The 15,891-nt window shown below is 36.3% G+C and overlaps 1 protein-coding gene across 1 annotated transcript; it reads left to right on the top strand.

Moving 5' to 3' along the window:
* The first annotated feature begins 65 nt into the window (after nt 1-65).
* Nucleotides 66-13,778, top strand: TRIP13 (thyroid hormone receptor interactor 13). Its single transcript, XM_009582269.1, has 13 exons — nt 66-157; nt 1,727-1,892; nt 2,188-2,317; nt 3,595-3,650; nt 6,240-6,330; nt 7,852-7,924; nt 8,811-8,874; nt 9,127-9,213; nt 10,088-10,194; nt 11,239-11,392; nt 11,577-11,689; nt 12,882-12,951; nt 13,506-13,778. Exons 1-13 carry the CDS (start codon nt 66-68, stop codon nt 13,599-13,601), a joined length of 1,299 nt encoding a protein of 432 aa, XP_009580564.1. The 3' UTR covers nt 13,602-13,778.
* Nucleotides 13,779-15,891: the final 2,113 nt, after the last annotated feature.

The following is a 15,891-nucleotide window of genomic DNA, read 5'->3' as shown; positions in this document are numbered from 1 at the left end:
GGCGTATAACGGTCGCTGAAAGCCTGCTTCTCCTTGGTATCGCTTTCCCCCCAGGAACGAGAAGGATGGACGAAGCCGCTGGGGATTTGAAGCAAGCGCTCCCGAACGTCTGTGACAACGTTCAAATACACGTGGAAGTTCACCAGAAATCAAGCAGGTCTCTCTGATCAGAACTTTACTTGCTGCAACGTGTGTCTGTTGCCTTTTGTCCTTGCAGGTGCACAGCACTCTGCTCTGCCTTCTCTATACTCTCCCACAAGTTTCCACACAGGTGTCTCCTCCTAAGGTTGAACAAACTGATTTCTCTCAGCTTCTCCTTGTGCGTCGTGTGATCCAGTCTCATAATCAAGTTGGTGGCCATATTCTGGACTTGTTCTAGTATATTGTTGTCTCTTGTACACCAGAGCCCAAAACTGCACGCGGTACTCCAGATGTGGTCTCACAAAGAGCCAGTAGATGGAAAGAATCACTTTCCTAACGTTTGCACTCCTGCTAGCACAGCCTAAAATAAGGTTGACCTTATTTGTAGCAGGAGCACACTGCTGGCTCATTGCCAACTTGTCCACCAGTACCCTTTGGTCGTTTTCTGCAAAGCTGCTTTTCATCCAGTTGGCCTCTGGTCTGCACTGTTGTCTGGGCAGTAGAGGGAGAGACATGAGTTCATGTTTACTTTTGTTGAACTTCAAGAGGTTCCTGTCAAACCATATCTCCGACCTGCAGAGGTCCTTCTGAATGGCAGCTTTGCTTTCTAGTATATTGACAGCTCTCCCTGCTTTGGTGTTATCCATACACTTGCTGCAGCTGCTTTCCATCCCATTGTCCAGGCTGTAAATGAAGATGTAAAAACAGTGTTGGTCCCAGTATTGAACAGCATCACCCCACCTTTCCCTGCCAGACTTGCTGGCACTCTGCTTAGTCTTTGTACTGCTGATCACAACCCTTTGAGCTGGACAGTTCAGCCACCTTTTTGTCCATTTATCCAGTTCTTATCTTACCAATTTGGCTATCTGGATACTATGGGAGAGTGTGTCCAAGGTCTTGCTAAAGTCAAGGTGTAAAATATCCACTGCTTTTTTTTTGTCAGACTTAAAAGACAAGGAATTCACACTGGGAATGCATCAGTGAAATTGCAAAATTAAGTTAAAGCCCTTCTGAAATCTTGAAATGGTATTCCTTTTCCGTTAGTATTTGTCTCCTCTACTGGAATTCTCCTTATAGCATGTCCCCATCCTGAGGTATCAGCTGTCCTCAGACATGAAAGCGTAATAGAGCTTCCAAGCTAAGTGTACCAAATTCAGTCCAGTACCTTGGCTATGAGTTTTTCTTTTTCCTAAGTGAAACATAGTCAGATTGCATAACTGATTGCCATTCTTGAAATCTTCTAGCTGTGTCATTCTATTCCCCTGATATGACTGCGAACAGAGCAAATAGTATTCTTTGGCTTGTGTCTTTTAATACACAAATTAAAAACAAGTATCAAACTTGTTTCTTTTGCAAACAAACTGAATTCAATAAGTTTTTTTCTGCCGACTATTATGGGAGTGGGTTTTGGGTTTTTTTGAGGGGGTTGGTTTTTTGAGGGTGGTTTTTTTTTTTTTTTTTTTTTTTTGTGAGATGGAAGATGTTTTCCATGTAGGCTTAGTGTATGAAATAAAGCACTCTGATATTAATTCATACTTCCTTATAAATGTCAATGCCATAAATAATGCTGTTTCTTTCTTGTTAGTGCGGCCAAGAAAGAAGATATCAGGATGAGTGTCTTAAAGCTGTTGAACAGACATAACATCGTGTTTGGTGATTACAAGTGGACAGAGTTTGATGATGGTTTCCTTAAGAGCAATGTGCAGTCCGTGTCGATTGTGGATACGGAGCTGAAACTGAAAGACAGACAGGTATTCACAGTCAAGAATGTACAGCTCTGTTCACATGCCTGTGAACTAGTTGTAGGTAGACTAATGATACCCTAAGGACATAAGCAAGACAAGGTCTATGAGATGATATAGTATCTTTTATTAGGCTGACTAGTATAACCAGGAAAAGGTGGCTAAGTTTTTGGGCCTACACCCCTTAGTAAGGTCTGAAACAGAAGTAGTAGGCTTCAAAGCTGAATGCCATTTGAGAACTTTCTTATAACTAGCTTTGAATGAGAAATACAATGTATTAAAAGTCTTTTTATGTCCATTCTAGCCTATTGACTTGAGCAAAAGCAGTCTTTCTCTTCATATTTTTCATCTGAATGAAGAAGGACCAAGCTCTGAAAACCTGGAAGAAGAGAATGAGGATATCATTGCAGCTAACCACTGGGTGCTACCAGCAGGTACCTGTGTGATATTTCTGGAAGGTCTAGAGCAATTACAATGAAAGAAAATCTTGGAAAGGCTAAAAGTGTTTATAGGGTTACCTGTTAAAGGTATTATTTGTATATATTGTTTAACTTTGTCCTTCGTTGGTGGAACCAATATATTTGGACTTTCTTCTTTATGGTTTTGACTGAACTATTATAGGTGATTCCACAACACGTCATTTATTTCTGTAGTAGTTGTGGATGGGTCAAGTAACTGGTCTTGTGGAATAAAATGTATAGTCATAATCAGAAGCATGCAAATTTTTAACCCTACAAGATGCATTCCAAATTTTTATTTGGAGACCCACAAGAAACTCATCAGTTTAAACACTCATTTTCCAGAGCCCACTGCTGGCTTCCAGCCCCCAAGACAGTGCTGCTCTTATGTTTGGAACAAACAAACAAACTAAAGAGATTTAGATTCCTCAGAGTGTCTTCTGAGAAGAAGAATAAGGCTTTGCTCTGCAATAGAGCATGGCCTGCCTATTACTGTCTTGGGCTTGGGGAAAGTTGGATTCTGCGCCTGGAAGGAGAAGTACAGGTGTGAGCTTCAGCTCAAAGAGACAGTGATTCTGAGACATTTCTTACTCTTTCCTTGTTGTGAAAAGCCTAACTATCCATTACATTTCTCTTCGGGAAGAATTCAATCTAATACTTTGACATTATTCCCATATTACTATGATTTATAATTGTTCAGTCTTTTTTGCTTTTCTTTGCTGAAAGGTAGAAACAAACTGCTAGAAATGATTGATACCTAAATCACAACTTTAGTTTTTTATGCATTATTCAGCTACATGCTTTTTTTTGTCCTCTACATGTTGATGTTAATAATAAAAAAAAAAAAAAAAAAAAAGCTGTATGATAAGATTGAGCTTAGAATCCTCCTCCCACTACAACATTTCATAGCTCTCTGTCTTGGGGAAATATAGGTCCATCCCCTATTTAGGGTGGAAAGACTGATATTTTTCCTTTCATGTTAATTTATTAAGAACATTAATTTCTCCTCACAATTATTTGACGAAACAGAAATTGTGAAACTGCTGAATTTGTCTGTTAGAAAGTAGTGTTTGCCTTTTGAGAAAAATAACTCCTATGTTTTTTTCCATATATTTTAATTGCTCTCATATATCTGTTCTTAATCCTTAATTTTGGTTGAGGATAATTTGAATCCTGCTTTGTGCTGCAATGGTAGATTACAAGTTCCCAGATGGATTTATCCTAAACAGGTCTATAATATATTGCTTTTGCAGCTGAATTCCATGGCCTTTGGGAAAGTCTTATATATGACACTGAAGTAAAATCACACGTAAGTTGAAAATGAATAACAATTAAAATTGCTTGAGGAGAAGTAAGAGTTGAAATGTAGCCTGTTTGAAGTTTGCTGCATCCCATGGAGAAGTTATTTGGAAATCACCAGCTCAAAAATCTCTATATAATTTTTGATAGTTACATACTTCTCTGATGTACACTTAACAAAAGAAGGCAGAGGTGACGTTTTGAGATTAAACATTGTATCTCAGACATATATCAATATGTACTACTGTGAAGTCAGTGTTGCAAAAAAATCTCAGTTTCCCTGTGAAAACAGGGTTAAGTGATGCTCATGCCACAAATTATAAATAATTTCTTCATATGCATTGGCTTATTTTACAGAAATCAGAAGTTTAACAGCTGGAGGTGTTGTTTTGGTAGCAACTTAAAATTCTCAGATGATTTTCACTTTTGCTTTAGACATACTCATCAGCCTGCATGAAGAAAACAATGAATGTTCTGTAGAACAGGGTAAAAATTCACTTTATTAAAATACTGCACCTTGTTTTAAGGCTCATTAATTGCATGTTTTTCTAGAAAGGGAGAAGAAAATTGGTGGAAAAAAATAACTTCAAAGAGGCTTAGAAAAAATGTACACAGCTTTCTTTGAAATCAACTCTATTTCTCCATTGCGAAGGTCCCAGAAGATCTGTTGTGTCTTTGGTGTGGGGTTTTTTTAATGATAAGGCAATTTTGGTGGCTTGCTATTGCTAAAAGAGAAGCGTGTTGCTCTCAGCTTGCAGTGCTTCCCTTCTACTGGCACTCGTTACCTTGCAGGAAGCTACCTGAGGAAACTAAATCACTAAAAGTGTTCAACTTATTGTGTGATGGGCTAATTTCCACCTGGTTTTGTCCCATTAATTGGTCCACTGTGACCAAAGCTAATGGTCGTGTAATAGAAGTGGTGCATGCAGGCTAGGCGGAAGGGAATGGGAGTTTAACTGTGTGTTTCTGGCAGCAGCTAGACAATTCATTGGTTTAGCAGTAACGTCAGCCAACACTGTTACTGTTGATACAAATGCACATTGAATGATTGGACTAGAGTAAGTGCGCTCCTACTTGAATGCTGGTGAGACATTGGGAAGAAACAAAACAGTTCCGTGGGGTCATTTTCTAGTTTGAAGATTCTGTGCATTCGTCAAAGGCTGTGATGATAACTGCCAGAGCTTGTAGAACTCTAATACTGTAATCTGAAATTTAGTAATTGTGGTGTGAGTAAAAACCACAAGTGATTCAATTCAGTTGCTCGTATGACAGTACTCATTAAGATGTTTATCATGCTTCTTAAAAAAAATATGCTTCTACCTGAGGTTTTTGGACACAAATAACTAATTCATTAACTTGTTTATAATACCATAGATACAGTATTCTCATTTAAGTCTTTATAACCATCTATAGTAAAGGAAAACATTCCAGTGATTATAATTCTTCATTATAAGATAAACATCAATTAACACATCAATGTTTGTCTAATTTATGGAACTGCTTTCCAAATCGTCTGTGAAATGACAACACTATTTAATTAGACTTACTGATGTACTAAATAACAGCAAGTTGATCGCTGTTGACTGTCTGTGTATGTTGGTAGAAAGAAGTGGTAGCTTTTAATGACTAAATCTAGAACTACTTAACTTCTGTGAAAGTAGTTGTGATGAATGTTCGTTCTTTAAACCATGGAATTGGCTGGGTACGGTTGGGTTCTACAGACTCTGAAATGGTTGCTGTGAATTTTCAAAATAGTACAGTCAGTGTCAATATAATATTGAAAAACATGCTGGATGAAGTTCACGTTTTTTGCTGTTGTGTAATTGATCCATCTTGGACATGAGATATTGCAGGAATACTATTATATTGTCCTATTAACACATACGGATCAAAAGCACATTACAGGTAACAGCAAGAAAATAATATGGTATCAGGTGTTATTGTAGGTAAAAATCAGTACAGATTCACACCTGAAGTTCATATTCATTTTGTTGAAAGAGTTCTCTACTTCCTAATTGTAGATAATTCTAAAATGAAGTAGCATTATTTTTAGAAGCAAGCATTCAGGGAAGTACATGCAACTTTCCTTATTTGGAAGGAAATCTACAAATTCCTCACAGTAGCTGATACAAATGCTTCAGTAGAAAGGAACTAAAATGTGACAGGAAATGCTTTGTTTGGTGGGTTGACTACAACAAACTGAACAAATGTATAGCTGTACAACATCTAAACAGGACCTGGAGTTTGAGTCTTTGACTCTCTGTGCTTGGTCAGCTTGTGTTTTAAAGACACACTACAAGTGGGACGATGGAAAATGAAAATAATTTCACTTCCTTAAAGTATTTCATTTATTCATGTAAAATGAATTCTGGAACTCCATTTGTGCCCAGTACATGCTATTCTTTTTCCTGAGGGCAGGAAGAAAATGAATTTCCAACCTTTGCAGAAAGAAAATTTGCTTATGACTAAAAGACATGAGCCCAATTCTTTTTTTTGTTAAGAGTACACAACAGACATAATTAGAAGATTGCTTCTATTTGTAATTGTATTTGCTGATATGTCTCTAATATGTTTGTCTCTTTTTCTCCTCTTCAATTAGTTACTTGATTATGTGACGACAACATTACTATTTTCTGACAAAAATGTTGACAGCAACCTGATATCATGGAACAGAGTTGTTTTGCTGCATGGTAAAAATGATCTCTTAAACCAAGTAGATTCATTGGCTATCTGTTTATACCTTCCTTCTGGAAAAACTTGTATTGTACTTCTGTGTAGTGAAATTAGATGATCTAAAAGCAGCAGAGAAGTATTCTCTATATAATACAAATTTAGATGAAATGTAATGTCAGAATCAAATCAATGTTCACATGTACTATGTTTTGCAGGCATTTAAATTGTAAAATGTATAATGCAGTGACAATAGTTGGGTTTTTTTAATTTTCATTTTTAAGAGTTATTATTGCTTTTTTTGTATAAAATGCAAAAATAATGCAGATACCGAGAACGTTAGGAGCCATATATTAGTTACAGTTCTATCACAGTATTAAAAAATTTGTTAGTTATGGCTTTATAAAAACTTTTGAGGCAACTGGGAAATCAATCTGTGCGTTGTGTTATTAACACTGTGTGTTCTATTGCCAAGTATGAAGGCAGTACTCTCGCTAATTTACTTATTACTATTTCAGTGAAGCCGTAATCTTCCGTCAGTCCTAGCTTACTGTGGAGGTTCTACCATAAATGAGATTAACATCAACTGAATCCATTTTCTTGCAAAATGCAGCTTGCTATTGATTCATTACAATTTTGTCATCAAGACTGGTATTCAAAAATAAAAAGTCGTGGTGGAAATGTTTGTTATGAGTGTTGATTATACTTAAGTTATAACTGTTTATCAGTTTAGAAGCTGCAGGATGTTTTTGTTTCAAAAAATATTTGTTTCAGACTGTTAACTATATTTATGATAGATATGTTTAATTTTAGTAATGAGCTTATTATTGTGATCACAAAGAAGTTAATACTGGGAAATCTACAACTGTGCAAAATACATTTGTGCTATAATGGCAGTACTAACCTTGAATGAAAGTACTGTCATCTGGTTGATGTTATCGGTTTGTTTAGCACCCACATATCATCTTCCATACATTCATACTCTATTTACCATGCTTGTACTTGTCTGTTGTCTGTTTGGAGAAAGTCTGTGTAGCTCTTCCATAGGGTGTCAAGCCAGATGCAAAAGGTTTGTCTCAGACCATGCTTCCTAAGATGCTCTGGGTTGCCCCAGTGTAGAGATTTCTGGGAAAGTGGACAGTTGACCAAACTGGGCATGATGTGTTTCTGTTTTGCAGAAGAGTATGTTTCAGGAAGATACAAGTTTAAGCATAGCACTGATTTTTGAGAATGCTAATGAGCATAAGCCCTGCTAGGGTGATACACGTTGCTGTTGAGTATTTTAACTTTATGGTGTCTGCCTACAAACTATTACACTAACTATACTAATAATTGCAAAAGATATGAATTCAAAGCTCAGCTCTAGGACTGTAGTGGAGTAAGCAATCTTCTCAAAATACCCTGGTGTTCACAGTCATTGTCTGCTGTGTTTTTATTCTACAAGTAGTGCTGTAATGAAATACAGTAGTTAAAAAGATGTTACATATCATTAACAATCTGGTGCAGATTCTGTGTAATGTATGGATTTGATTTCAAACCAGGCCCTCCTGGAACTGGGAAGACCTCTCTCTGTAAAGCATTGGCTCAGAAGCTGACAATCCGACTGTCGTACAGGTGATCATTTTTGGAAATTTTTCACTGTAGTTTAATATTGTTAATTGTTCTTTTTCAGTAGCCTAAAGATATTTAATATTTGATTTCAATTAACTGGTGCCAAGTGCTAATGCTCATAGTTCTTTTACAGTGCACCTGGCTAGCAATAAAATTGATCTGATAGAGAGACTGATTAGGATATTTTAATGCCTTTTAAAATGTGTAATTATTTGTGCCCAGGTATGTAAAACAAATTCCAGTGGCGATATAGTCATTTGTTTGTGCTCACATTGTACATCAGTGAATATTAAAGGGCAAAGGACCGCAGAGGTCAGTTTGTATATCAGACAAGTAATAAGAGTTAGCCTTAAACTTCATAGCAATTAAACAAATTTATATAAAAAAATAAATGTTATATAAAATACTAGGTGTAACATAAATAATGTGTAATTATTGGAGTGATCTGACTCTAGCCCAAGCTGAATTTATGATAAACGTGGGCTATATAATGTGTGGTTGAGATATTTTGTCCTAAGGATATCCATGGAGAACTAAGTAAATAAGCTTCATGCTTTTATATGTGTTCTTGCTATACTGAACAAAATCTTACGTGAACAGAAGAATGAGGCCATTGGCATGGTAACTGTTACTTAAACTATATTTAAATAGCACCTGTTCTAATGAAGGAATTCTGATAGCAATTTAATGTAAAGAATTCTTTAGTGAGACACGTTTCTGGAATTGACAATTAGACTCAAAACAGGTATTATGTTTTGAAAAGTAAGTAAGGTACTAATTCACAGAATTCCAGGGTTGAAATGGAGGGAATGAGACTTACGGAAGTTAATTATATCACTGACTTTTATTTACAGTAGAGTTGATACTTCTTTTTCCCTTCATACTTTAGGTATAGGTATGGACAGTTAATTGAGATAAACAGCCATAGCCTTTTCTCTAAATGGTTTTCTGAGGTATGTATTGATGTAGCTAATTAAGTAGACTTCGTGTTTTAGAAATTACACTGATTTTGTTGAGGTTGTTTCATAAAATAAGTGTGCGCACCAAAGATTACTCAGAATAATTAATGTGTTTGAGAATACTTAAATAGAAGCTGTATTAGAAAGTTACTTCAAAAAACAGGTATTTCCATCTTTAAATATGGTAAGGCTTGGAAAGTTGTGTGATAAGGAAATAGTGAAACATATGCATGTGGTGTCTTCTAGAGTGGCAAGCTTGTAACCAAGATGTTCCAGAAGATTCAAGAGTTAATTGATGACAAAGATGCTCTTGTATTTGTACTGATTGATGAGGTATGATTCTAATAGCACTGATGTACATAAAATTTAGCAGAAAGTAAATTGATGGGGGGGAACTGTGATAATGCTCATTCATAAAGAACAATGAAAGCATATTTGTGCTTTTCTGTAAGTTACATAACTGTGCAGAGGAGTGAATTTTAATCTTGACTGCTGCAGATTTGAGAGATTTGGGAGGAACACAGTATGATTTAGCAGGCAAATTCCAGCTGAAAATGACGTGAAACCTTTCTTGGTGGAATTTCCCTTGCTGCTGTGTGTTTACAAGTGGAGTATTGTTTTAAACTTTGAAGTAGCCTAGATTTGTATTAATTGTGCTCTTACGTATGTTGTAAAGCTCTCAAAAGCATTATTATGGTTCAGTTCATTGTCTAGATTCTCTTCAGACTTGCATACATAAGCAACTTACTAAGTATGTACCTTATTAGCTTTGTTATATTGGAGTTCCTATGGGGAAGCTCATTCTAAATTCAATGTATTAATTATTCTGGTGTGTGTGTGTGTGTCCCCCCGCTGCTGCTGAAATCTAATTAAAATGAAAAACAGCCTCCGTGCTGCTGTCTAAACAGGAATTTCACTCACTACACTTTGCTTCCTTGACATTCCTTTCCCTCCCCCTGTAAATTCCTACTTAACAAAAGATTTTGAAGATGAAGTTTTAGATACCAGACACAAGGATCTGAAGGTGTATTGTCTGGGTTATTTGCTTGCTGCCAGCACTCCAAATGTGCAATCTTTTATGGGTTTTTTTGGTGTTTGGTGATGTTGGTGATGATGATGATGTTGTTGTTGTTGTTGGCTTTTTGGTTGGTTGGTTTGGGTTTTTTTTTTTGTTGGTTTTCTGGTTGGTTGGTTTGGTTTTTTGTAGGTGGAAAGCCTTACAGCAGCCCGCAGTGCCTTCAAGGCAGGCACAGAGCCTTCAGATGCTATTCGTGTGGTGAATGCTGTGCTGACACAAATAGATCAGATTAAAAGGTAAAGTCATGTTATTGCAACAGCAAAAGGTAATTGACAATTTCAGGATTCCTGCTAAATGAATTAATTAATTCCTACTTGGAATATTAAACCAAATTGGTTAGTGAACTATTTTTGTTAATAGTGCTAATTGTGAAAAGAAATAGGAGTAATCCAACAGAATGTTTTGCATGTAACTGAGTGAACAATCAAATCTACAGATGGTATACTTTCTTTAAAGCTAGGGAGATGGTCACAGGACAGATGGTCATGATATCTGCTTGGAGAGACAAGAATAAGATCAATGAAGAATTCATTCATTATTCACAGCTTCTGGATGTCAATCTAAAGCAGACTTGCAGAACACGTGGCTTGGTCTGCTTTGCATGCTGGATTTAGTGCAGTGTACCATCTCTTCTTTTATTCCTGCCACGTTCCTCCCCTTTTTAGGCATACTTGGCTCTGTTCACAGAAAAAAAGGTGCCCTAGTATTTAGCCCTGTCTTGCGGCTAATTAAAGCTAGGTGGCTTATTCATACGTAAAAGTTCACAGGCTTCATCTAATAATAGCTATGGTTAAGAATGTTCTTCCAATATTTCTTAGAGCAAGGAGATGTTACTTCTCTTCTAAGCTCACTCTAATGTCATCGATGGTTAGAATGTGTCACATTACCAGTTAAACTATTTACTTTCTACTGAATTGAAATGGAAAACATGTAGATTCAATGTTCAAATTTACGAGTCTTCTTTTCATAGTCTTTTTTTTCATGGCAGAAACTATGCCAGTAGGCTCTATATAGTTAATGTACATCAATTCTAAAATAGGATTAGAGAAACTATGGACACGTGAGAAACAGCTGAAAGAAAGAGACTATACATTGAAATAGATAGGTGATAACTGGCCAAGAGCTTCAGATCATTTAATGTAATTGCTGGCTGACAAGAATGATGTGACTGTTTATTGCATGAAATGGCTTGAGTCGTAAGAAGGAAGGTATCAATTTGCCAGTCACAAAAGGAGATAGTTCTTGTACATGTGACCTAAAAATCTTCTTTTATCTTGAAGGTACCCCAATGTAGTTATCCTGACTACTTCAAATATTACGGAGAAAATTGACATGGCCTTTGTAGACAGGGCTGACATAAAGCAATACATTGGACCGCCATCCACTGCAGCAATATTTAGAATATATCTTTCTTGCTTGGAAGAACTGATGAAGGTAATATTTTGAAAGCAAGACTGTAAAATGTCCTATTTTAATAAATTTGACATTTTAATCATATGTCCTAAGTAACAAAAATACACAAATTTCATTCCTTCTCTCTATTTCCACTCTTACTGTAGAATTTAATTTTGAATGTATTTAAGTTTTTCATACAACAGTGTATAACTCTTCTTTCTAGTGTCAAATAATATATCCTCGACAGCAGCTCCTGACACTCAGAGAGTTAGAGATGATAGGCTTCGTAGAAAATAATGTGTCAAGGTTAAGCCTTGTGCTAAGAGAAATCTCAAGGTAAGATTCTGAAATTCTGCGGTTTTTATATATATACATATATATATATGTATATATATCATGAGTTATGGAATGATGTATAAAAGTATTTGAATTTCATAACAGCTATAGAGTTCTGAAACCTCTCAATTTTTTTCTGTTAGGGTTAGTGCAAAACCTTTCAGGGAACAAAAAGTGGAAGCAATCAGGATTTGCCAATGTTTCTGTCTCAGATCTGGCTTGGCCTAGTACTGCTTCTGGTTTCTGCTCTGCCCTTTGAAGTCCTCTTGACAAATTGCTGGCTGGATTAGTGAGATGCCTTAGGTTTCAGTGGATATTGTGTATTGTCATGCAGTTTAGTGGAAATAGCATTGGCCTTAGTTCCTGCTAAGAAAGTGTCTTGGAATGCCTTGCAATCTACTAAGTTTTTAGCATCGAGATAAGTGGACAGAAGCAAAGGGGAAAGGAGTGAAGTGTAAATGGAGAGTATTATAATTTGCTGAGTATGCTAGTAGAGTGAATAGTCTTTCACTGCAGCATAACAATTCTTGAAACAATAAAAATTATATTCACAATATCAAGCAATATTTTTTTCCAAAGTGCTGGTCCCTATGGAACAAAATAAAATAAAAGTGTGTTTTCCTTCTGTTCCTGAAGTATGGAATCTTAACCAGTGAGGAGTGGAGTAAAAGCAAATAAGTTTTTCCAGGCATAGAGGTTTGGGTTCTACATACAGAGTGGTGCTTGGAGGAGAAGGAAACATATCAAGTAGGTGAAGTAAAGGAAGCTATGTGTAAATGGTGGGAAGAAGGAGATAAGCAGTAGCTGTGAGGTCCAGCCTTCAAAACAAATTTTTCAAGTCCTTCCAAGAGTGGATGGAAGGTTATATCTGTACCATGCCCTTTCAGTGTAGATATTCCCCCAAATTCATGAGATATGGCACAGTGATGTGAAGGGCATGATGTAAGCTTTGGCAGGCAAATGTGACTGCGATTTCTGTACCCTGGCTTGCTTTTCTGTACTGTATAGCCTCCCATAGGCTCAAGTTGTCTGTTCACTTTCTGCTTCTGCTAAAAGTGCTGCAAGTGACCTGATGAATTGTGATTTGAGTTTTTTTACAGCAACTTATGGGAGAAACACAGAAAAAGGAAAGGTCTTCTTTTAAGAGTGGATATTTAGCATTTAAGCAGCACTTGTCTCTGTTTTACTGTAGAAGAAGTGAAGGTCTTAGTGGCCGGGTCCTGAGAAAACTTCCTTTCCTAGCACATGCACTTTATATTCAAGTAAGTTTATTCTATTCATTATATTTTGGTTTGGTTTTAAGACAGGTGGGAAGACATTTGAACACTGCGTGAAGTAAAATATTGGGCCTAAACCCCTCTTTTAATCTAAGTTGCACTGTTTCTGCAGCTTTGTAGACTGAAACCATTTTGTGCTGCCTATAATTTAAAATGAGATTGAAGAAGATGGGTGGGATTGACCTGTCCAACAGCATTCTACTTTTAATTAAATGTTGTGACAGAACATTGATACTGCTTCTCTGATAATTTCTTGCTGAAAGAAAACTCTCTGCCACTTTATAAATAATATTATTAAAAACCTTTTTTGAAGCAAATCCACAGTAATGGTGATTGACTCAAGACTTTGCATAGCTTGACTTTGACTTTACTATGCTAGCTGGTTTAAAATAAACCTGCGGTTTTACGTTTTGTAGCATTTTGAAAATTATGTAACATGGAAGTCAAATATTTCTCTTTTAAATACTGTGATTTGTATGTACAATATTATGTATGCCTCGTGCTGTAGTGTGTCTAACAAAATGTTCTTGTATTTTCAGTCCCCCAGTGTTACAATGACAACATTTCTTCAGGCTCTTTCACTTGCAGTAGACAAACAATTTGAAGAAAGAAAGAAACTTGCAGACTGTGTGTGATACTCTACTGTTTTATAGTTGTCTGTATTGTTAACACTGAAAACTACATCTTTTTCATACAAACTGTGCAGCTTCTATGCATCTGTAAAATAGATTGTCAACACCTTAAAAAACCTGGAATGCCCAATCTAGTTTTTCAAAACATTCATTAATAAACAATTAAGAAATTTTACAGCATATTTTTCAAAGGCTTTATTTCAAATGCCAATAAGTGGACTGGAAAAAATTCTTGCTAAAAGTCAGTTTTCATCTTTTGCAGTTATTAAAAGTGGGCAGACTTATGTTCCTTGTTTCTTAATCACTAACTTCCTATTCATGCATCAGTTTTTATACTTCTGATTTCTTTTGTATTTTTAATAGCAGTAGAAATTCAGCCTTAGGATCTGATACTTCTGCCATAAATGCGCTATTTGTTATTGCTTCTGAAATAACAAGAATGAAACTGGGAAGGATTCGAAGTGCTCAGTGGTGGCCCAGACCTTTTATACTGATATCTCTTTATCTTGAAATTTAATATGAAGTATTACTTTTTTTTAATTACATCAGATTCAAAAGTTTAAAATCAAGAGATCACTTAATTGTGTTTTGTAATACTACTTTTCTGTGTTATTGCAAGGACATGAACCAGAGTCGACCATGTTTTCTCTCTGAAGAGTAACTACAATGTGTAAGAAAGGTTCTTCAAAATGTATGAAGTTTGGTTTTGTTTTGCTTTATAAACATGACAAAAGTTAAAAATGATCTGTGGAGAAAAATATTCTGTAGTGCAAAAGCCAGGAAATGCATCCATCCAGTTCCTAAAGGAACAGAGTCAACTTTTATGTGGTAAATACATATCCTGTATAATATTGGTTACAAAACTGTCAACTCTTCTTTTTCTTTTGTATTTACAAGTATTTTATCTGCAGTCAGCTGAAAGAATGAAATGCTAGGGGAGTTTCCAGATTAGAATTTTAATTTTTCTTAAAGATAAAATACTGAGATTTAAGTTGATGATATTCATCATGCCTCCTAGCTGTTGGTATTAGAAATACTTTAATGATAGTGCATTTTGTTACTTCCTTGTCTGTGTCTTTTAAATCAATGTTATACTATACATTCATGAGATGAAAGATTTTGTCATGAGCTATTTTTATTGATGAACACTATAAACTGTGCATTAAAAAATTGCACAATTGTCAAGTGCTAGTAAATTTTTATTATGGTATCTATACTTATGTAAACAGAGCCTCTTTGTTAAGCCTGTCTAAGTGTCTGTTCATTATATTACTTTTGAAAATAACTTATGAAATATTACTCCCTATCACCCCAAAAAAAAGAAGGGGTGGGCGGGAGAAGATTGTACCAACTTCAGTCATTTGCAATTGTGTACTCTATTTTTCCCACAGTCATTGTTTTGGAAATATTGGTACGTGAAAGAAACCTCCATAAAAGCCAGGTATAGGAAGACTACTGAAAGGCAAAATTTTATACAGAGACTAGACCGTAGTGGGTTTGTGGCTCTTGAAGTTGTGGCGGTTTAACCTGGCAGGCAGCCAAATACCACGCAGCCGCTTGCTCACTTCCCCCACCGCCTGGAAGGACGGGTAGGGAATCGGAAGGGTAAAAGTGAGAAAAACTCGTGGGTTGAGATAAAGACAGTTTACTAGAACAGAAAAGGGAAAATAATAATAATGATAGAATATACAAAATGAGTGATGCACAATGCAATTGCTCACCACCCGTGCTGACCGATAACCAAGTAGCCATCGCTACTTCCTGGAACACGCCTACTATTCATATACTGAGCATGTCATCACATGGTATGGAATACCCCGTTGGCCAGCTGGGCCAGCTGTCCTGGCTACGTTCCCTCTCAGCTCTTGTTTTGGTTGTTTGTTTTGGTTTGTTTTTTTTTTCTTAATCTGAATGTCCTTGACTAGCAGGGAACTTAGCAGCAACTGAAAACATCAGTGTGTTATCAACATTCTTCTCATACTAAATCCAGAACGCAGCACTAGGAAGAAATTTAACTCTATCCCAGCTGAAACCAGGACAGTATCCACCCCTTACTCTATACCATCTACGTCATGCTTAGGTCTCACATTTTCTAATAATTTTCCAATTAATCGCCACCACCTTTCTTCTCTCTCTCTCTCTCTCTCCACACAGATATCATTCCCTTAGTCTATGGGCCATTCCTCTAAAATGTCCACGGAGTTCATTAGTCCATGACTTTGGGCTCCATCTGTCCTAACAATCTTTCAGGGCAGGAGAGATAATGTATGGTGTTGGACTGTTGCATCCTGAA

The sequence above is a fragment of the Fulmarus glacialis genome, unplaced genomic scaffold (assembly GCF_000690835.1).
Source record: "Fulmarus glacialis isolate BGI_N327 unplaced genomic scaffold, ASM69083v1 scaffold50647, whole genome shotgun sequence".
NCBI classification, from domain to species: Eukaryota; Metazoa; Chordata; class Aves; order Procellariiformes; family Procellariidae; genus Fulmarus; species Fulmarus glacialis.
Note: the sequence above shows the minus strand (reverse complement) of the source record. Positions and strands in the feature narration are given on the sequence as shown.